The sequence below is a fragment of the Penicillium cinerascens genome, assembly GCF_028974065.1.
Source record: "Penicillium cinerascens strain IBT 15544 chromosome Unknown scaffold_4_segment0_segment0, whole genome shotgun sequence".
Classification (NCBI taxonomy): Eukaryota; Fungi; Ascomycota; class Eurotiomycetes; order Eurotiales; family Aspergillaceae; genus Penicillium; species Penicillium cinerascens.
Window position 1 is genome coordinate 107693 of NW_026695297.1, and position 21105 is coordinate 128797.

The following is a 21105-nucleotide window of genomic DNA, read 5'->3' on the forward strand; positions in this document are numbered from 1 at the left end:
AATATCGAATAACATGTCTGGTTGGAGACCTTTGAAAGTCGGCGTGATCGGCGGCGGCATCGGCGGCATGTCGGCCGCCCTCGCTTTGCGTCGAGCAGGCCACGACGTGACCATCTATGAAAAGTCCGATTTTGCCGGCGAAGTAGGCGCCTCGGTCTCGTGTGCAGCCAACGGAACTCGCTGGTTGCACGAGTGGGGAGTCGATGTCGCCAAAGGCGACCCGGTCGTCTTGAAGAAGCTCATCAACCGCGACTGGAAGACTGGAGAGCCCGTGAGTGTTTATGACCTGGAAGACTACGAGAAGCGATGGGGATACGTATACAACATGTTCCACCGGCAATATATGCACGCCATGCTGAAGGACTCGGCGATGGGCGAAGGCGACGGGATCCCGGCGAAACTGGTTGTGAACCACCGCGTACGTGCCTCTGGTAACAACCGTCCAGATCATCTGCTGATCGTACAACAGTGCCGCGATATTGATCTGAACACGAACACGATTACCTTTGATAACGGAGTCACGGCACAACACGACCTTGTCGTCGGTGCAGACGGGATTGGATCCGCCGTGCGAGGCATCCTGGGCATTAAACCCGAGAAGAAGCCGTCCGATTCCAGCTGCCTGCACGCCAACGTGGATACCGACGAAGCAGTCAAGCTGGGCCTGGTCGACTATTCCCAGGACAGCGCACTGGAGTACTGGGGTGGTCAGGAGGGCAAGTGGGATAAGATCGTGCTGTCACCCTGCAACGGCGGCAAGCTGCTGTCGTATTACTGCTTCTTCCCTCGTGAACAGGGTGATTACGCCACGCAGGCGTGGGGTGCCGAAGGTCGTCCGGTGGAGGAGCTGTTGAAGCCCTACCCCAACCTGGATCCCCAGGTTCTCAAACATCTCTCCATCGGCAAGGAGATCCAGCCCTGGCGTTTGTGGGTTCATGAACCATACCCATACATCCACAAGGGCAATGTCTGCCTTCTGGGCGATGCCGGGCACCCGATGATGCCTCACCAGAGCCAGGGAGCCTGCATGGCCATCGAAGATGCCGCCGCACTGGGCATTTTGTTCAATAAAAAGTACTTCAACGGTGACGTCGCACAGTCCCTTGCAGTGTACGAGGAAGTTCGCCTTCCTCGGGCCACCCGCGTGCAGGCCGCTGCGGCCAAGGCAGCGTACAACATCAACGAACGAATCGGTGAGCCACCCTCCCGCTGCAGTCGATTTCGATTCCTATACTAACTCCAGACAGGATTCTCGGTCAACAAGGACACCGCCACGTACAAGGTCGAAGACCCGAAGAAGATCCTAACGATTGAAGAGATGAATGCGTAAGGCCCTCGATTCTTGCTATCCTGTGTGGAAAAACTAACGCGTGCTGCAGATATGACATGTACGGAGACGTCGAGGAGAAATTGGCAGCCAAACGCGGCGATCGATACACGGGCAAATTCATCTGTGGGTTGCCCATTGGTCTGGAATTGCCCAGTGGCATCACGATCGGAGCATCAGCATGAGCATGAACGTCGAAGTCAAAATAGACTTGAATAGCAAATACCACAGCATCTTTCTCACGCTTCCTCACCTCCAATTAGGGCTTCCGGAGTATGCGCTATCCCAAACTCGTGTCTCGGGTTCATTGGGACAGGGCCGATTTTCAGCCGCACGACTAATACACCAGTAATGAATACGCCGGTAACCTCTGCCGTCCTAATCGTTCTGGAAACCGCGTGGAACATGATTTGCAATCTACAGACATTCAATCCACTCGGAGTGAGATACCCCGACCGGGTGCTTTTCACCCGGGGCCCCCCGACTCCGAACTGTAAGGTCTACATCGCAACTCGCAATGAAATCCGAAGATAACGTCGATAATCACTCCGGTCAGTATGCCGAGTTATCGTGCACAGATCCCCCGAAGGCGTTTACGATCCAAGGTTGGGCGTGACGCGTCCCGACTGCCCGCCCGCCACACGATACCGCGCTACGAGATAAGGAACTGGCAAATTGGAGAAATACGGAGGTAATCAAGACATGGTACCAAACCTCAGGTGCATTCAATTTTTGGTATATACAGACAAATTTATTCGTTCATCATTGCTTCATCGAAGAATCCCTCTATCCGAACATGGCATCGCCCAGGCGAATGTGGACGGTCTTGACCTGGGTGTAGTTCTCCAGGGCGTAGGAGCCGAGTTCACGGCCCATGCCGGACTGCTTGAAGCCACCGAAGGGAGCCTGGTAGGAGATCAAGTTGTAGCTGTTGATCCACACGGTACCGGCCTTGAGGGCGTTGGAGACACGGATGGCGGTGTTGACGTTCTTGGTGTGGACGGCGGCAGCAAGACCTATGGTGAATTAGCATGGACTCACGAAGTTGATTAACGAAGGCAGGGACTTACCGTAGCTGGTGTTGTTGCCGATACTGATGGCCTCGGCCTCATCCTTGAACTTCTGGACGACGATGACGGGGCCGAAGATCTCCTCCTGAGCAATCTTCATGTTGGGAGTCACGTCGGTGAAGACGGTGGGCTGGATGAAGTAGCCCTCGGTACCGTGGCGGTCACCGCCGACGGCGACGGTGGCACCCTCCTTCTTGCCGTGATTAATGTGCTCCATGATGCGGTCGAACTGGAGCTGGGAGACCTGAGGACCCTGGAAGGTGTTGGCCTCGAAGGGGTTACCGAGCTGGTTCTTGGCCGCACGCTCCTTGAAGCGGGCAACGAACTTGTCGTGGATACCCTCCTGGACCAGCAGGCGAGAACCGGCACAGCAGCACTGGCCGTGGTTGAAGAAGATACCGAAGTTGGCCCAGGAGATGGCGTTGTCGATATCGGCATCATCGAAGACGATGTTCGGCGACTTACCGCCCAGTTCGAGGGTAACCTTCTTCAAGTTACTCTTGGCGGCGGCCTGCAGGATAGTGCGGCCGACCAGGGTGGAACCGGTGAAGGCAACCTTGTCAATGTCCATGTGGCTAGAGATGGCGGCACCGGCGGTGCGGCCGAAGCCGGAAATGACATTGATCACACCGGGAGGGAAGCCGGCCTCGACGATCAGCTTCGAGGCGTACAGACCGGACAGAGGGGTCTGCTCGGCGGTCTTGATAATAACGGTGTTACCGGTGGCGATGGCGGGGCCGATCTTCCAAGCCCACATGAGAATGGGGAAGTTCCAAGGAATGATCTGACCGCAGACACCGACGGGCTCGTGACGGGTGTAGGAGAGGGTCTCGGTATTGGTGTCGATAGTCTGACCGGTGATCTTGTCGGCCCAGCCACCGTAGTAGCGCAGACAGCCGGCGGCGTTGGCAATATCGACCTTGGCCATGGTGACGGCCTTGCCGTTATCGAGGGCCTCGATGGCGGCCAGTGTCTCCATATCACGCTCGAACAGGTCGGCCAGCTTGGTGAGCATGCGGCCGCGATCCGAGGGGGTCACGTCGTGCCAGGCACCCTCGAAGGCAGCGCGAGCGGCTTTGACGGCGACGTCGACATCCTTCTCGGTAGCCTCGTGGACGGCGACAATGGGCTTCTCGTTGGTGGGGTTGATGGTCTCGAAGGTCTTGCCGTCGACACCCTTGATGAACTCGTTGTTGATGAACCTGGGAACGGTCAGACAGATTGTGGGGTGGTAGTTGATAAGGGTACGTACAAGCCGAGCGGCTGCTCGTAGGTAAGGTTGGGGGTCTTGATGGTAGTAGAAAGCGCCATGATGGAAGGGGTATCACAGATGAGGAGGAAGAAAACAAGTTCTGGAGCAGTGAGGAGAGCTCCATCTTATAAGCCGGTGCTAAGTCGATATGTAATGCGGGGTTCCAGCGCCACGAGCCTTCGCAAAGTTACCGGTGGCGGGGTCTGGCGGTACCTAATGATACCTGCGGATCCGCATACGGCAGGCTGCCGATGCAAGTCCCCGTCGGGTACCGCTGCCCGAGCTTCCCCCTCCTTTTTTGGCGGGGCCTTTGTTCCCCAAGCCGAGGAACGAGGAAGATGTACTGTGTACCGTACTGTACATAGATGCCTAATCCGCATTCCGGACTCTGAACGAATTGAACTCTATCCTATTTCCCCCTTCCCTCTGCAGAAGCATCACTGGACTAAACCTTACACAGTACTGTAGGTGTTCGGACCAAAGGGAGGGGGAGTGGATCCTATACGATCATCCTGATGTATGCGCGGAGCAACGTCTGCCCGGTTACCTTCGGTGGGGTTCTGTCGGGGTCTTTTCCGCTCGATTCTTCGGTAGTGGGACCCTCGGTATGTAAGACACCGGTTCAGCATTTGATCCACGTTTGATGACTGGCCAAATCGACTGGATTCGGCCGAGAGATCTGCGCTTTGCTTCCCGATCGGGCAATTTGTTATACCGAGCTCGGTCTCCATTCTCGTAGAGCTAGCTTAGTCTATCCTGGGTTTCCAGCTACCCTCCTTCCCCCCGGGGTGCCGGATGAGACTGTAGATTTATAGTTTTCCCCGGTTCAGAAAGCGCACGGGAAGATCGACGTGCCGCGCCCGCAGGAATTCCGCGACGTTCTTCCCCAACACGTCCACCGTGCTTGTCACCCCGACCCCGCGATCCAACAAATTACGGAATAGGAAGTGTACTGCATGTAGACCCGGCAGCTCGAAGCGCTCGATCTCTAGCTGCGACTGAGTGCGGCCGGTCTCCCCCAGCAATACCCGCGCCGTCTCTTCCGACAACAGGGTGCGGAGCCACAGGTACTCATCGCGGTAGCGGACCCAAAATCCGCAGTTGGAGTCAGCTCCTTTGTCCCCCGAGCGGGCATGGACAATCCATCCTAGCGGCCCGCGCATGGTGGGTCCAAAATCATGGGCCAGGTCGACTGGCTTTTCCGTATGGGTGATCGCCAGTGAAGGTTGTCGAGAGGGGTACGTTTTGGTGCGTGGCGGAGGTGCAAGGTCGAGAACCCGAGTGTGCGCCGTAGGTTTCCAGGGAAGATGCACGCGATGCTGCACGTCCTGCTGTGGCAGAAGGGTCACATAGTACTCGAACAGAGGGCGAGGGAAACCTTGGCGCATATCCAGATGGAAGGTGGCCCCGGGGTACCCAGCCATGATGTTGTCCGTGATCGGTTTCAAGAATCGCACCGGTGCCAGGTCCTCCGCACGCGGCGCCTGCACCACGATCCGCAGTGGCACCGTGGCACGGTTCTGATCCCGTGCATCGGGCTGACTGGAGCCCAGGAGATCGAACTTGAGTACGGTGAACCGGTTCGAGGACGGAGCCAGCAACCGGCGAATCTGCACCTCCAGCATTCGCGCTTTGTCTTCGATGTCTAGTCCAGTCAGGAACCACCAAGCCTCGGCCTGGAACCCCCCGCGAGCGGTGATGCCGACCTTGGTGGTGGGCGGAGGGGGGCCGGACCGTACCCCGTGGACGGCCACTCGATTGATGCCTCGCTGTTCGAAGTGGATGCCATTCAGCACCGCTGTGACGTCCGAGTTAAAGTACCAGGGTCCCTGGATCTCATACAGTAACTGTGATTTGCAAGTGTCGACAGTCACCGCACCGCCCGATGCGTGCTTCTGCATCGTAATGATCACGTCCCCTTCCTTGGAGATCTCAGCAATCGGGTATCCGATATTCTCCCAGCCGCCACCATGTTCCAGGGTCTTGAACCCGGTGAAGTTCCCTCCGCAAACATAATTGCTGCATTCGATGAGATGGCCCGCGACAAACGCGTTGGCGAGCTTGTCCAGCTCGTCACGTTGCCAGCCGTGATACCAGTAGGCCGCGCCAATCACGGGTGATGCATCGGATACTCGTCCACACAGCACAATATCTGCACCCTCGGCGAGTGCAGCGGCGATGCCCAGCCCTCCCAGATAGCATTGCGCGTAGATCGGCTCGAAGGACCAGTCCGCCAGTCGTTCCCCCGTGTAGATGTTGCGGAATTCGGATTCTCCAGCCGCCAACGATCTCGACACAGCAGGAAGCACTTCGTCTCCAGACACCCACGCAACCTGTATTGATGTTTGAGTAAAAGTCCACGAGATATCCTAGGATGGAGGGGGGTATTGACTTTCAAATCCAGCCCCTTCTTCTGGACCATCTGTATGACCGCCTCATATAGGCCGTTTGTGTCTGTGACACCTGCATTGACCGCTATTTTAATTCCATACTTGGCTAGATCTTCCAGCGCAGGATCCAATGCCTCCAAAAATGAGAGGTCGTATGCTGGTGGTGCATCTGGGGCGGATGCCTGGTCCACTCGCCGACCCGCGGCAGTGGCCATGTTGAACTCGCTCATGAAATCGGCGGTGATGACATCCACCGGGTCCGTCGGGTGATGCCGTGCAAATTCCGCAATCGCATGGCGGCGGTCTGAGGCGGAGCCCGAAGCGCCTGGATGGAATTAGCGTCGACTTTTCGATCGTGCCTGAAGAGACCACCTGCCTGCAATTCTAATGGGACGACCTGAATAAGCCATGATGTTGTAACTACCCTGGGGTTTGATTTATATACAAGGCGATCTCCAAAATTGCAAAGGGGGTCAGAACCACATCTTTCAAAGTTGGTTGCACCGAGGCAGCTCGGCTGAAATTGCGGAGAATGCGGGGTTGAGAGATCTGATAAGAAGATTGTACTTGACGGAACATGCACACGGCGGCTCGGGGCCATTCGATCCACCCAACTGAAAACATTTTCACCTTCTGACTCTTCGGTCCTATTGAATTATGGCCATTCTAATTTGATATTTGAGATGCTCACGAGCACTCTTTGAGTAGATCATTGCGCTGGCAAGTAGCGGGCGTAAACCCTTGGGAGTATAAGAGTATGCATTCGTTAGAGATCATATCGAAATGTATCAACGCTAGAATGTAATTATGAAATTAACGCCGTCGCCTTGAGCGAGAGCTCTCCATGGGTTCAAACGCGTCGTCGTCATCATCATCATCATCGTCGTCGTCAATGTCATCACTAATGACGCTCACACTACGAGTGGTACGAATAGGTCGTGATGAACGAGGAGCACTGGCCTGCGAGTTTGCGAAATTCAAAGTTGATTGTGTCGGTTTAGCAGACCGCGCGGTTGTTCGACGAGTAGCGGCTCCGCCAACTGTGACCGACGAGGGTGCTGGAGAAGCCGCTGTGCGTCCGCCTCGACGTCCAGTAGCAGACGCGGTGGATGTAGCTTTTGGGCCCCGCTTCGAGCTAGCGGTTGCACGAGGTTGCTTGACAAACAGAGCCTGGGAGTCGTCATCGTCGTCAGATATGACATGGGCCACCGCGTCATCGTCTGCAGCATCATCAAGCATAATCACATCATTATCAGAAGCAGATTCATCGGAGACAGCTTGCTTCTTGCGCCCTTTTGCAGAACTTGTCTTGGTTGCTGTGGTACGGGAACTGACAGCCGCTCCTCGCGCAGCTCCCCGATCTCTGCCGCGGCTACGCGTGGTTGTCGCCGTCGCGCGGCTGCGAGCTGGAGCGGCGCCGTCCTCTCCAGCCTCTTCTGCAACCGGATCTCCACCCTCGTTATCGGAATGGATGAGAGCGCCTGGTTGATCCTCCCACACACCGTCGAACTCGGTGTCCCAGCCATCCGGCTTGGGCTTGAACCGCTTCTTCCCGCGAGTGGTACGCTTTTTGGTCCCCTTGGAGAACATGGCTTCCATCTGAGTGCGGTACTTCTCCATGGCTGTGACCAAGGAGCTTTGGGCCCTCTCTTCATCGTCCAAGTCGTCCGCATCACGGTCCAAGGACATCAAATGCTTTACCTGTCCTTCCAAGGACTCGTTGACAAACATTTCCATCGCATGTTTGTCATCCTTGTCGATAAACTGAGCCACCGCGTCTCCGAAAGAGTTTTGGGGAAGGATACTGAGTGATTGAGAAGCAAGGAATTCTTTCACCAACTGCTCTACTTTCACTGTATCCAGGGCCGCCAGGTTGGAAGCAGTTGCATCATCGATATTGGCATCAGGCTTTCTCGAGGAAGAGGACTTCTTCTTTCGATGGAACTGCACAACGTCGTTCACGTTGGCGACTTTGCCCACAAAACGATTGGAAAACCGCTGCGGGTTCTCACATTCATAAGTCCCGCCCTCTGGCGTGGAAGTCTCAACACGAAGGCGCACAAGTGGGAGGGGAAGCTCTTGCGATTCTTCGTCCTCGCCACCGGGTTGACCGTGCATCTCCCGCCATTGTGCATTGGCTTCTTCGATCAGCTCTTCGACAATGGACATGAGGAACCGAGTCACTTCAGTCCGATTGTTGTCTTTCCGCGCAAGCTTCTGTGCTCCTTTTTCTTCGGACAACACAATTTCTCGCATCACAAAAGGTCGGACCGTTTTCAGACGAATGGGTTCGGACTTGAATTCGCGACCGGTAACGCTGATAATGGAGACCTGTTTTGACACTGCCTCTCCGGGGACGAGAGATGTCGCGACTGACGACCCTGGCTGCATGACGTGGAATTTTGTCTCTGGGTTGAGACGAGGGTTAATCAAACACTCGTGCTCGTGTCCCCAAATGACCAGGTCCATGAATTCTGGTAGAAATTTCTCTGGGAGATACCCGGTTTCTGTGTATGCATGATGATTTTGATGTACCGACATCAGATTGAACCAGTCGTCCTTTTGGACAGAGGGTTGGAAGAACTTGACTTTGCCGTCGCGAAACGTACGGAACAGCCTCTCATCTCTGACGTTGCTCATACCATACAATGCGAGCTTTGTTCGCCCCTTTTGAAGCAAGACTGGCTTGATCTCGATGTTATCCGACTCGGGAGTTCGGCCGTAGTAGTTAAGAAGACCTGACACCTGGAGCAGATCCAAGGCGGCCAGATGGCCCTCACCAGATGGATCATCGTGATTGCCGTGGATGGAAAAGATTGGGATGGCGATGTTCATGTCCATGTCCTCGTAGTTAACATGGTTGAAGGCACCCTGAAAACTTTCGCTAGCATCACTGAGCATCTCCAGCTCGCAGGGTTTGTCGCCAAAGCAGTTCATCCGGATTGAGCGCATGACTTGGTACATGGATTTTCGGGAGGGCTTGTTCTCATGGAACAAATCTCCTGCCAGCAAGACCATGTCAACATCACGCTCTCTGGCCAGACACATAATCTCATGGAAGGTCTTCCAACTGTCGTCCCCGCGGATCGGGTCTCGTTCATTGTACCCGACATGGTTGTCCGTTGAGATAAGAATTCGGATGGTCTCCGCATCTACCAGTGAGGTCAGAGAGTCACCAGAAGGTGATAGGGATGGAAATGCTCACCATTGATGCCCGGCATGTTGCGTTTATGACCGCGACTATGCGCGCGCCGATTGTCGGATGCCAGGGTCTGCCCCGTACTCTGGCTGTGGCTAATGACAAAATCCGTTCAGCAAATTACAAATACCGGTGATAGAATCACCAGCAGACCCTCATTCACGACAAGTGACCTCGTTGCGAGCCGATGAAGTTGCGCTGCGTGTGTTGCCTCGCGCTGTCACGTGCCATGCGACGCGTTAAGAGCGGCCAAGCGGCAAAATAGCAAAATCGAGTTCTCACTTTCGAAGACCGCTATGTGAAACGATAATGATCGTTAAAGGAGATACAATAGATAAGAAGATACCTAGCACATGAGAATCAAAAGATTTCTGGGGTCGTGGAAGTGGAAGTTTCGCGTGCCAAGGTACTTGCGGGTTGACCGTTGCCAGTCGCCTCTCCGCTTTTCCCGCCTTCATCTCTTCCCTTCTGCAACGACTCGCTTTCGCACGCTTCCACCCCTTTTCGACTCACTGCATCGTCTCGGCTGATCCAGGTCTAGTCACTGGCTCAGTCGCTTTTCCTCTCGGTTTATCCCAAGTCCTTTTTATGCAATCAAACCCGACTGCCGTATCTCAACATACGCCTTCACTTGACTCATCCCAAGCCAAACCCAGCTCTACCCAGCATGGAAGCGACTTCGATGGCCGTCCAGTCTCTGACCCTCTCCATCATGAGATGTCCGGAGACACTTCAGGCCTGGACGTACCGGCGCCAGGCGTGGACCATCCGCCCCTGAACGACGCTGGAGAAGCCCCGCCATCCCCGCCGGTAAGCCGTGTGAGTCAGTACGAAAATGCTGGGACTCCCGGTAAAAAGGGCACTGATCTAGCTTTTCGTGTCGTTGCTTCTACGAGCCAGTGCATCTTGCCTCTGGAGTCTATGCCAAACGGTACACCCCGCTCCGAAATGCCCCGTGGAGGAGTGCCTACTAACACTGTTGCGCAGAGGTTCTCACGCATATCCTGTCGCACCTGCCTCCACAGTCCCTCTCGGCCATTACCTTAGTATCTCGTCGATTTCATTCCTTGGTCACCACTCCCCATGCCTGGAGAATCGCCTTCTCCCGGTTCTTCCCGGGTCCCCAGGCCGCGGAGACTGGACGTCGCGTCGCAGCAGATGAGGTGGATTTGATGTCGGACCGGCGAGTCTTTGCGCGACTGACCGCACTGGCTTCTTGGCGCAGTGAGTATATCCTGCGGACCCGGCTGATGCGGTCATTATCTCGAGGCAAGCCAGCGCAATTCCAGCCATCTAAGAAGCATGGAACCGTGCGCTCGGCGAACGGTCGCAACGGAAGCGCCGTTGCAACCTACACCTCGCAGTTGATGTTCCCCGTGAGTAAAATCCACGGAACTTTCAACAGCTCTGATAAGGACCCAACCTTCATCCACGGCGCCTCGGAGCAGGGTATCTCTTCTGCTAGCGATCCATCGGCAGTGAAGGTGAGCACCTGGGGGCTATCCGATCTCCAAATGTTCCGGCACTTTGCAGATATCTTTCCAGGTGATTCACCGTACGGCCTTGGGTCAGGCGAGATGGTTGGTGTGCCCAACTCGATGGATGTCAGCCAGCCGTACGGCATGATTTATGGAGAGGGTTGTCCGGGCGGCCGTGGCTACTTTATCTCGACCATGGAGCAGCGAGGCCGCTTCCTGGGTCCTTCTGACTTGGGTTCTCATCCTCGTTTGGGTATTCCCGCGGTGAAGATGATCACGCATTCCGTGTGTTCGGTCTGGATTGCCAAGTCATCGTCTATCCTCAAGACAACCGGTGGCTTGATTGCCATGATGTCTGGTTCTTCCTCTGGTGTACTCTCAGCGTATGCGCTGGGTCCCCACCCAACGTATGAGAAACGATACGAACGAGGGCAAGTGACCGTTAAGTGGGTTCTGAGCCCTGGTGTTCCTATTATTGGCATCGCCGTGGACAATAATTATACACCGAAGCGTCATTCCCAGCGACGGGTTTGGGCTTTTGCCCTCAATGCCTTGGGTGAAATTTTCTACCTCACGGATCTCCCGAGTCAACCGGAGGTTCCCTCGACGACCAAGTTGACTGCCGAGCAGTTTGATGAACTCGCTTGGAAGACTGGCAGAAGTGTGCGATGGGGGCTCATTGAATCGAGTCGACGTACAGCACGTCCAGACCCTTTCAGTCGAGATCCGGTTGATGGTAGTTATAGCCCTCGATCCTCGTCAGATTCGATGCACCTTGATGAAGAGCAGATTGCGGCGGAGACAAAGGAAATTGAGAAATTTCTTTCGTACAAACCGAAGCACTTCCGCAAGGTCTGCGAAGGCTGGAATATGCGATGTGATCTCCACGTTGATTTCGCAGGTGACGATGGGCGCGGTTCCGGTGAATCGGCCCTCGTCATTGCCCGTGGAGCGGATGAGCCTGAGAAAGCATCCATCCGACGATTTGGCCGCTCTGTGGTCAAACCTGGCTTGAACTCAATATCATCGATTTCCTGCTCACGAGCTGAAAACCTACCTAGCTCCCTCTTTGGGGGCCCTGTCAATTTGCCGAGCTCAGCTGCCAGTGAAACGCCTCCGTCTCGATCGTCAGCTCGGTCAAGCGAACCCGTTTCTGACGTGAACACGGAGTGGCGGATTTCCAATTTTACCTTTGGGGATCTCAATTCTGTGGAAGTCACAACCAGTGCATTGGACAATTCTACATTTGCTACTCTGACTGCGGAGGAGGACCCTCTCCTAGCAATGTCCGGAAGTTCCTTTTCGTCTGCTACCTCCTCACCAATGCTCCCGCACATGGACAAGCCTCGATCAAGTCTTGAAATCCCTGGGCACCGAGCACGATACCTTGCAGTTGGAACAAACACTGGTGCGGTCCTTGTCTGGGACATTCGCGCACTTGCCGCCAAGAACGTGGATGTCATCAACTCTATTCCTCCGCTCCATGTCATCCAAACCGAATCGCCCCAAGTCTCCTGCGTGGCATTGACGTCCTTGTATCTGGTGCATGGTGGCAATGATGGCCTGGTTCAAGCCTGGGATCCATTGGCGTCCTCAACACGCCCGATCAGGACCATCAATTCCCGCTTCTCATCCCGCGCTCGTCGTCGATTGGTGCAAGCGGAAGCATCCATGTTTGGCGTCGGAAACAACTTTTTCGCCACAGGGGCTATTTGTCTGGACCCAGATCCTACCAATCTTCGTGGAATGGTCTCCCTTGGCACGCATCTACGTTATTGGTCATACAGCTCATCCGCTGCTGATCAATATAAGACTAGCAAACGACGGCTTCGCCGTGCATTGCGCGGTGACAACGGGGCCAGCGATGGGCAGCGGTTCAATAACAGTGGACGAGGTGCCATCCAAGACTTCATTGAAGATGAGCGTGTCGAAATTGAGCGGCAGAAGATCGCGGACGAGCGAGAAAGAGCCCACCTGAGTCAAAGGTTCGGCGTGGATCTCCTTGGTCCGGATATTGACGAGGAACAGCTTCTCCAGTATGCCCAACTTCTGAGCCAGGAAGCCTATACTGGGGACATAGTCAAACAGGGTGACTCGATAGTGGCCGCAAGCTCCGTTGCCAGCTCTTCCCTTCCCGACACCACCGGGCCAAGTTCGTTCGGAGGTGCTGAAGTGTCCTCGTCGTCTTCTCCCTACCATGATGCAGCAGATGAGCAAGTGGACGATGATCTTGCCGAAGCCATTCGTCTCAGTCTTCTTGATGAGGAGTCTGCATCTCCACCGGTTGACCTAACGCCGTCCATCCCAATAAAGTATGCCAAGGGGATGCGACGACGTACCCCATCATCCCCCGGGAATAGGAACGCCGAGAGCAGTCAACGGAAGGAAATGGACGACTTGGATTTTGCCATCCAGCTCAGCTTAGCCGAAGACCAAAGCCGCGCCGTGACTGGCGAAGAATGGGAAGAGTTCCCAGCCCTTGAATCGGGGGCATTTTCATCTTCGCAGTCATCGGGCAAAGGCAAAGGAAAGGCCAGGGCATGATAAATGCGTGTTTTTATTGTCTTTTTTTTTTTTTTTTTGGTTTGAAGCTCGGGTTCTACCCGATTTCTCATCGAGTCAAATTCGTGATTTTGTCCATCATCTCTAATCAGTTTTGTTTACATTTAGATCTTAAATGCATAGTTCTAGTTTGATTTAATTGCGATATTTGTTCCTGACACATAAAAAGTGCTTCACCTGCGCAGGTGAGTATCGTTGGATCGTTGGATCCTAAGGGTCCACCGAGAAACCGCTGTTATTATAGAAAGATCTGAGGATTGTTTCCCGAATTTCTATCATTTGATCTTTGGGATCCTGCTCTTCCATTCCTCGAGTACCGCGAGAACCTTTACATTCCCAAGTTCCTTCGCACGGCTAAACGCGTTAAAGCCGCCACGTCTCCCAATACCGGTCTGCTCCCCGTTCAAGCAAGATGCGTGCAATTTGATCTCCTCCCGAAACCTCCGGTCCGATAGAATAAAGAAGCCGTGATCCCCACCCGCCGGGGAAAATCCGGTACGCATAGGTGCATACAGAATCGCATTCGCCACCAGTTAGCTTCAATTTCACCTTCCTACGCCAATTGAGAGTGAAGTGAGACCAAGCCATACTTGAACTCGCGTTATAAGGCTTCCCACCTTTTCTTAGGTACCCATTCGTATCATTCTGGGAAATTATTGGGTATATTGAGACGAATTATATTGCAAGATTGATTGATTCATGGGCATCAATTAAAAAAAAATAAAAAAGGCAAGAGATCCATTGGTCTAGCAGACCGGTAGAACGAAGAATGTCCATGGAATCAAGTAAATCACAAGAAACTACATCAAATCTCAAAATATACGCAGACATCCGACGAATCTCCCGTCCAGACATAAATTTCTGCTCTATACTTAACCGAATCATCCGTCACAACGGATTTGCAATTTACAGCAGGGAAGCAAGCAGCATGAAGAGACCGCCGAGGCCACCCCTGGCGACGGAGGGGCCGTTAAGCGAGGCAGCGTTATGGGTGGAGGTGCCAGTGGAGGAAGAGGAGGACGAGGTGCCGGTGCTGCTGCTGCTGCTGTTGCCGGAGGGGGTGTTGGCCTCATCACCAGTTAGAACCTTGAACTCAACGCCGGTGATCTCCTTGCCGGTGTAGTCGTAGACCTTCTGAGGAATGACACCGCCGCTCACGGCGACGAAAGAGCCCGTGGGAGCGTTGGGCAGTCCGCTCTCAATGTAGTCAGAGACCTTGGAAGGAGTGGCGGGCAAGCCCCAGGAGTTCAGGAGCTTGCCGGAGGTGATGATACTGGGGCTGCAAGTCTCGGCCTTGACGGAGGTCTGGGAACCGTTGCTCTTCATGATACGGCCAATGTCCAGCTCGTTGAACTGTTTCTGCAAGTTGTCGTAGTCGATGAGGGTGGTCACGGTGTTGGTGTTGTTGATCATGACAAGACCGTAGTCGTTGGTCTCTTGGGTCCACTCGTAGACCAGACCGCCGGAGAAAGCCTGGGTCATCTCCTCGCCGTACAGAGCCTGCACTTCGGTGAAGGTACGGGGGGTCACCTTATTGCAACCGTACTCGGAGAAGAAAACAGGGACGGTAGCGTTGGCGAAGTCCTCAGTCAGGACGTCGTAGCCACTGGATGTGTAGGAAGCATCACCGCACCAGGAGTAGGAGTTCAGGCCGAAGAAGTCAATACGGGAGTTGGTGGAATTGCTCATCTCACACTCAAAGTAGTGGGCGGTGTCGGTGAGGATATCACTAACATCGGCGGCGGAGTAACCAACGGGAATGGTACGGGGAGCGTTCTTGGCGATGTAGTTCTTCATGTCACGGACAACGGCGCGAACGTAGGCGGGGGCGAGCCAGGTCGAGTCCTGGTTGATGACCTCGTTACCGGCGAAGAAGCCCAGCACGTTCTCGTAGTTCTTGAAGGCCTCGATGATACCGAACACCTGCTCGAAGTAGGCGGCATCATAGGTAGTCCAGGGTTCAGCACGGTTCAGGGAGCCATTGGCCAGAGGAGAGTTGACATCCAGGATCATGTAAATGCCAGCCTCGCTGAAGATGGAAACACACTTGTCGTGGTTCAGAGTGGGCTGCATGTTATAGATACGGATGGTGTTGATACCCAGGCGCTGCATCAGAGCGGCGTCACGCATGCAGGCATCGCTGTCGGTCAGCGGGTCGCTCTTGGTGTTGACCGCGTTGGTACCACCGGGCTGGTAACTGTGATAATCACAAACGTCAGACGTCAGAGCGGAATTGCGGGGATTTTGGGGGGAGGGCCAGGAATGCGGGATACGGATAGGGGAATGCGGGATATCTTACTCAACACCGATGATCTGGAAACGCTCCTTGGTCTTGGAGTTGACAAAGTCCTTGCCATCGACCTCGAGAGGGCTCAGAGCCAGCGCGGAGCCGGCCAGGGCACAGGCGGCCGTGAAGAACCGACCGGCAGACTATCGAGATCAATCGTGCGTCAGTACTTCGACTCGCCCCGAATTGGGATCTATGGGCGCATGTGCGGGTTGCGCGCGAGAGGCAGAGGCAGTACGTACCACAACCATCTCGAAACTTGAAACTTGAACGAGAGATAAGACCAAGAGAAGAGGTGGAAACGAGAGGGGGAAACGAGAGGGATTGATATAGAAGGTTGGGGGGGGAGCGAGTGACAGCGCGAAGCGCGAAAACAACGAATGACGGGTATAGGGAAAAGAAATATTAAAAGGACGTAGATGAGAGAAGGCAAAATGCCTGAAAAAGGAGCCGAAGCGCAAGAAGGATCGGCGGGGAAACAGGAGCCGAGTGGAGTTCGTTGAGGTCCAACCGCCCATTCAACTCGGGCGGTTAGGGCTCTCCTGGTACACGGCGGGTACCCGAGCTATGCGGGGACTTCATACCGCGTGCCGGGTACCCCCCGTGTACCTTGCTTCGTCCCGAGCCCGAGTCCCGACACCGACACTATACTATACGCGCAACACTTTTGGGATGGGATCTTCATTCACTCTAAAATACAGCCTGTATAATCCCCTCGATTTCCTCCTGCCCGTAATGTGAAATGCAGAAACCTGGGAAACGAAAAAACAAATCATTGGCGCCGAGAAATACCAAGGCCCCTGATGCCACCCGGTCGAGGCCAAGACCCAATACATATACAAGAGTACACACGAAGAAAAGGGAATAGTGGAGAGCGGAGGCAGGAAAAAGGGAGGACTGGCAACGAAGGAAAAGGGTGCTGGTGAGGGAGACGGTGAGGGCGAGAGGAATATTACGAGGCGAGCCCAGGGATTTCCAAGCCAAACCCGGGGTCCAGACGGTCTTGGACTCGACCGGATGGCCTTGGACTGTCGGGCGTTTACTCGACGCCGTGGCTGTCGGCACTGCTCTCGCCGGTGAAGGAGCCACCCAGCTGGAGACCGGCGTCCATGGCGACCATCTCCGCCAGGATCTCCAGCACCTCCTTGGGCACGGTCTTGTCGTATATCGAGATGAGGTCTTTGGGCTGCGGGTACACCTTGAGGGCCTTGTAGAAAGCGAGAGCCGCCTCGATCTGGTCGGCACCTGCAATGGAGTTAGCACATCTGGTCCATTCCGTTCCGTGGCGGATGACGTACCCTCGGCGCAGAGGCCTTCACCCTTGGCGACCTGGCTCATGAAGTAGGACTCCTTCTCCTCGAGGTCGGCGGGGAATCCCTCCTGCTTGGCGCGCTGGACGGCGGCCTTGATGGCCTCGCGCTGCTCGGCACCCTGGGCCGCCTCCTCTTCCTTGACGGCCTTGGCGAGGCGGCGGTTGTTCCGCTTCAGGGATTTGCGGAAGTCGGGATCGGTTTGGCGTTTGTGGTCAAAGTATACTGCGTAGGCTGTAGTACCGCGGAAGAAAGAGGCATCAGTGATGTGTTGGTTTCCCCGAGCATGATGAGCTCTTACCGAGCAGTCCGGTCACGATCGTGCCGGCCGACGCGGCCACCAGAACAGACGTCCGCATGATGAAGGAAGGGAAATGTGTAAGGACGCTGGATTTGACGCGGCCAGAAGGGCTCCGAGAGCAAGGAAACGATGGGAAGGAGATACGAGTGGGAGTTGGCCGACGATGATGCGGTTGTTTGGAACGATAAATTTGATGAGGGGATTTACGTTCTTCCGTCGGCCTTTCTCTCCCACCCTGGCAACGCGACATCAGTGAACGTTGGGGGTCGTCGAGTGTGTTGTGATGGAAGAGAATCATAAAACGGATGAAATGAAGACAATCAACGTGGGTTGATAAAATTGGCAAGCCGTGAGGTTTTAGAAATGGCCCCCAATTGTGGCGGTTATCTATACTTCCAGGTTCATACCGCGATGCCGGACCACGTTACCTACATGACACGTTCGATTGTGGTCTTATGCCAAATGATCGGGAGGGAATTGATCCTGAAGCATGAGCCCTTTCATTTTGGGCACTCTACCACAGAAATAGACATCTTGAGGAGCATTTCTTTCGGTGAAGGAAACCTACATAATGATGTAGAACAAGGCACTACGTCTTCCCAGGCCGAGTGGAAGCGTGCAAGGAGAATATGGAAATATCAATTGCCCGATTAAAGCTTGAATGATTCCTACTCGGTGGTCAGTAACACGTTCAACTATAAATTCCGACAGAATCACCGGGCATTTGACTCGATGTAACTCGCCGAGCTATGACCGCCGCGCCAACCCCGTTACGGCCGTCCCCAACTCGCTCTCCTCCTCATCTCCAGCTTCAACTTCCACCTCGCTGCCCGCGCCCTCGTCACCATGGAAGGCCGAGGCTTGACCCTGCGAAGCAAGTCTCGCCGGCAACGCCCGCAGATCAGTGCTCCCAAACCCATTTCCGGCCCCTTGCCCGCCAATACCAGATCCCCCGATCCCGGTCAAGCCGCCGTCCCCGCGGGCCGCGACCGAGCTCCCCAGAGCGATGCCACGTCCGATCTGGTGAAGCGACGCTACTCTACCAGGTTTAACGCCGCCCCCGACTTCGATGTCAGTGCTCCACCGATCCCCGCCCTCCCGACTGCGGCACAAGGTGGTTATGGTGGCCTGGGTGCCCCAATCCCGGCCTCCAAACAACTGTCGCCGGCCGAAGGGGCAGCACCCGCACCCGTGGTCGATCTGAACGCTTTGCGAGACCCCAGTCTACCGGTGGAACGATGTACGTGTATTTCTTTTGCTCTGGTGCAATGAATAGTATTGACACCTTACCGCAGATGTCGCCAACCTCCTTGCCAACGCGTCCGAGGAGGAGATCCAGAATTACCAGGACAAACTGCGAAAAGTCAAGAACCGAACGTCGACCGACCTCCAGCAGAATGTGTATCAGAACCGCACACAATTCATCAAGATCAGTAGAGAGGCGGAGAAGCTCAAGGATGAAATGCGAACGCTACGTACCCTGATGTCCGAGCTCACGAGTGCACTGGGTCAGACCTCCGTGGGCAACACGCCCAATCCAATGTCGCCGGCAGATGATCATTTTCCCAAACGCAGCTCGAACCGCAGCTCCGTTGCCAACCTGGAGAGCATGTGGAGCGTCCAGTTGCAGACCTTGTGGAAAACCGTCGAAGGCTCCCAGAAATTCCTGCCGGCGGTTCCGGGTCGACATATCGTGTTGGAGACGGGCAATTGGGCTGAGCTGGATTCGGCAACCTGGAAGCCAAGACGTCCCGTCCACATTGTCCTGTTGAACGATCATCTGCTGGTGGCTGCAAAGAAACGCAAGCGAGTCGACCAGAATAACCCCAACCACCGAGGACCCGTGCCGACCAAGCTCGTGGCAGAGGAGTGTTGGCCGCTGCAGGATATCGACATGATTGATTTGGCCGCTAACCTGGGCACGGGCGCCGCGCGAGAAGAAGCCCTGGATCGCGGCATTGGGAACGCGATCAGTATTCGGGTCGGAACCAAGCCGTTTACCTACCGTCAAGACAAGCGTGACACGTCGACCAAGAACGAACTTTTGGCGACATTCCGAAAGACGGTGGAGGATCTGCGACGAACCCTACGTACAGAAACCGAGGCTGCCTCCAAGCCTCTAGAGGCGTATGGGTACCTCGCCGGGCGCCACATGTCGCCATTGCTCAAATCCGAACCCTTTGACCTTGGGGATGGCCCTCGCGATAAGTCCGAACTGCGCATCGATGTCGATGGCAAGCAGCAGAACCTCCGGTGGGTGGAGGGACAGGTGGACGAGTTGGACATTGACATCGCACTGCAAAGGTTCGAGGCGGCGGTATCCAGTATTGAACGACTGCGAAAACTCGCAAAGGGACTCAAGGGAAACCCTGTCGCCCAGGAGGTTATCAATACCAAGGTTGACGGACGAGCCACACGGTTGGCAGGCATGCTTTCCCGCGCCTTGGTGGACACGCACTCGTTTCCGGCGACAACCAAAACGAACGTCACCTGGCTGAGCCGCTTGGGTTTCGAGGATCAGGCGCGCGAGACGTACCTCAAAGCACGATCTGACGTGATTGCCAAACGCATCCGGTACGTTATCCATCCGACCTGAAACGCGCGATAGTAACCGCATATTAACGATTTAATAGGGCCTGCGTCTTCGAGGGCGACCTCCCACTTTACATTTTTCAAATTTCATACGTCTACTTCTCGCTCATCAAGAACACCATTAGCATCTACCAACAGTGCTTCCCGGGCGTCATGACCAGCTCTTGTATCCGCTGGGCCAAGCATCATCTGGATGGATTCAATGCTCTACTCAGCCGCCAGCTCAGCAGTGTACAACGCGGCACCTCGGTCTGGCAGAAGTGTCTCGACATTGTTCGCGAGCATGCCGACCTGTTGACAGAGGTAGGTGTCGATTTCACCGATTTGGTGGCACGGGGCCTGGAGGAAAACGGCGAACTGGCTCCTGTTGGTCGAACTGTACAGCCGGATAAGGTGGTGGCGGCCCCGGCGCCCTTCACCCCAGTACTTTAACCGAACCATGAGAGCGTGGAACATGATATCTTGATTATACGTACCTTAGCGGAAGGAGATTGCTCATAGAAATCATTTCGATTAGTCACACATTCACAAACAGTAGTTTCAATGAAGTCCAGATATATACTTGATGCTTCGTGGCAACCTCCCGGTATCAGCTAACATACAAGGTCCTACTGATCTGAACTGCCTGATATGTGGGAGCAGACTCCTTCGTATGGCCTCACCACCGGTAACTGAGACCGTGAACTCGCATATAGGCTTTGGCAATCTGTGCATGAAGGGATATGACATACGACTGAAGAATAAGGAAGTCATGTAGTTATAGCAAAAGCTGAAAACCAAGTCGCTCCTTCAGCATTGCACAAACCCCGTTCGCCGCGTTTCTCTGCCAGCATAATGAAATTGGAGACATTGCGATGGTTCTTAAGGATCCGTAAATCATGACCGCGTCTGCCCATCCGAAATTGAGAGTCTCACTGCGGTTGGGTATCTCTAAGTGACCCATACCTTGTGACACGCCCTGCGCGTGTAAGATCCTCGTAGCCGTGGCGCGAAAAGCTGCAATGCAACGTTCTTGCATTGCGGTGGAATGAATATGCTGCTGGGGTGAGCAACCCGCTTGGGAGGCACGACGTAGAAAGGTTAAAATGGTCGTCGAGAGATGCATTTGAAAATTCCCTTGATATGCATGCACTCCGATAGACGGTATTGAGGGTTGAACCGAATCATATGAAGAACCCCAAATATTCCCCATTTCGTCTATCTGTTGCAATATGGAAGAATAAGTGGCCAACACCAAATCCGAATTGCCGGTTAAAGCCTTCCGGATCTGACTAGAAAGACGAGTGCATTGGTAGGCAAAGATACACGCTTGAACCATGATATACTCGGAAGGCTTC

The 21105-nt window shown here is 54.7% G+C and overlaps 8 protein-coding genes across 8 annotated transcripts; 3 read left to right on the plus strand and 5 right to left on the minus strand.

Annotated features, from left to right (window-relative positions):
- Positions 1 to 13: 13 nt before the first annotated feature.
- N7498_007977 (FAD-dependent oxidoreductase) lies at positions 14 to 1512 on the plus strand (the record flags this gene model as incomplete). Its single annotated transcript, XM_058455039.1, has 3 exons — positions 14 to 1193; positions 1248 to 1326; positions 1380 to 1512. The coding sequence occupies 3 exons, from the start codon at positions 14 to 16 to the stop codon at positions 1510 to 1512; spliced, it is 1392 nt and encodes a 463-aa protein (XP_058305027.1).
- A 601-nt stretch (positions 1513 to 2113) lies between these two features.
- Positions 2114 to 3730, minus strand: N7498_007978 (uncharacterized protein; the record flags this gene model as incomplete). Its single annotated transcript, XM_058455040.1, has 3 exons — positions 3650 to 3730; positions 2398 to 3599; positions 2114 to 2343 (listed from the first exon to the last, which is right to left on the minus strand). The coding sequence occupies exons 1-3, from the start codon at positions 3706 to 3708 to the stop codon at positions 2114 to 2116; spliced, it is 1491 nt and encodes a 496-aa protein (XP_058305028.1). The 5' UTR covers positions 3709 to 3730.
- Positions 3731 to 4458: 728 nt separating this feature from the next.
- On the minus strand, positions 4459 to 6752 carry N7498_007979 (acyclic terpene utilization AtuA family protein; the record flags this gene model as incomplete). Its single annotated transcript, XM_058455041.1, has 3 exons — positions 4459 to 5982; positions 6042 to 6364; positions 6731 to 6752. 3 exons carry the CDS (start codon positions 6750 to 6752, stop codon positions 4459 to 4461), a joined length of 1869 nt encoding a protein of 622 aa, XP_058305029.1.
- A 100-nt stretch (positions 6753 to 6852) lies between these two features.
- N7498_007980 (MRX complex nuclease subunit) lies at positions 6853 to 9260 on the minus strand (the record flags this gene model as incomplete). Its single annotated transcript, XM_058455042.1, has 2 exons — positions 6853 to 9191; positions 9245 to 9260. 2 exons carry the CDS (start codon positions 9258 to 9260, stop codon positions 6853 to 6855), a joined length of 2355 nt encoding a protein of 784 aa, XP_058305030.1.
- A 566-nt stretch (positions 9261 to 9826) lies between these two features.
- Positions 9827 to 13260, plus strand: N7498_007981 (F-box and WD domain protein; the record flags this gene model as incomplete). Its single annotated transcript, XM_058455043.1, has 2 exons — positions 9827 to 10169; positions 10226 to 13260. The coding sequence occupies 2 exons, from the start codon at positions 9827 to 9829 to the stop codon at positions 13258 to 13260; spliced, it is 3378 nt and encodes a 1125-aa protein (XP_058305031.1).
- A 924-nt stretch (positions 13261 to 14184) lies between these two features.
- Positions 14185 to 15816, minus strand: gel2 (1,3-beta-glucanosyltransferase gel2; the record flags this gene model as incomplete). Its single annotated transcript, XM_058455044.1, has 3 exons — positions 14185 to 15475; positions 15578 to 15708; positions 15808 to 15816. 3 exons carry the CDS (start codon positions 15814 to 15816, stop codon positions 14185 to 14187), a joined length of 1431 nt encoding a protein of 476 aa, XP_058305032.1.
- A 788-nt stretch (positions 15817 to 16604) lies between these two features.
- Positions 16605 to 17234, minus strand: N7498_007983 (TOM complex receptor protein TOM20; the record flags this gene model as incomplete). The annotated part of the gene is made up of 3 exons (XM_058455045.1): positions 16605 to 16810; positions 16864 to 17109; positions 17177 to 17234. The coding sequence occupies 3 exons, from the start codon at positions 17232 to 17234 to the stop codon at positions 16605 to 16607; spliced, it is 510 nt and encodes a 169-aa protein (XP_058305033.1).
- Positions 17235 to 18022: 788 nt separating this feature from the next.
- N7498_007984 (exocyst subunit EXO84) lies at positions 18023 to 20200 on the plus strand (the record flags this gene model as incomplete). The annotated part of the gene is made up of 3 exons (XM_058455046.1): positions 18023 to 18416; positions 18472 to 19750; positions 19810 to 20200. The coding sequence occupies 3 exons, from the start codon at positions 18023 to 18025 to the stop codon at positions 20198 to 20200; spliced, it is 2064 nt and encodes a 687-aa protein (XP_058305034.1).
- Positions 20201 to 21105: the final 905 nt, after the last annotated feature.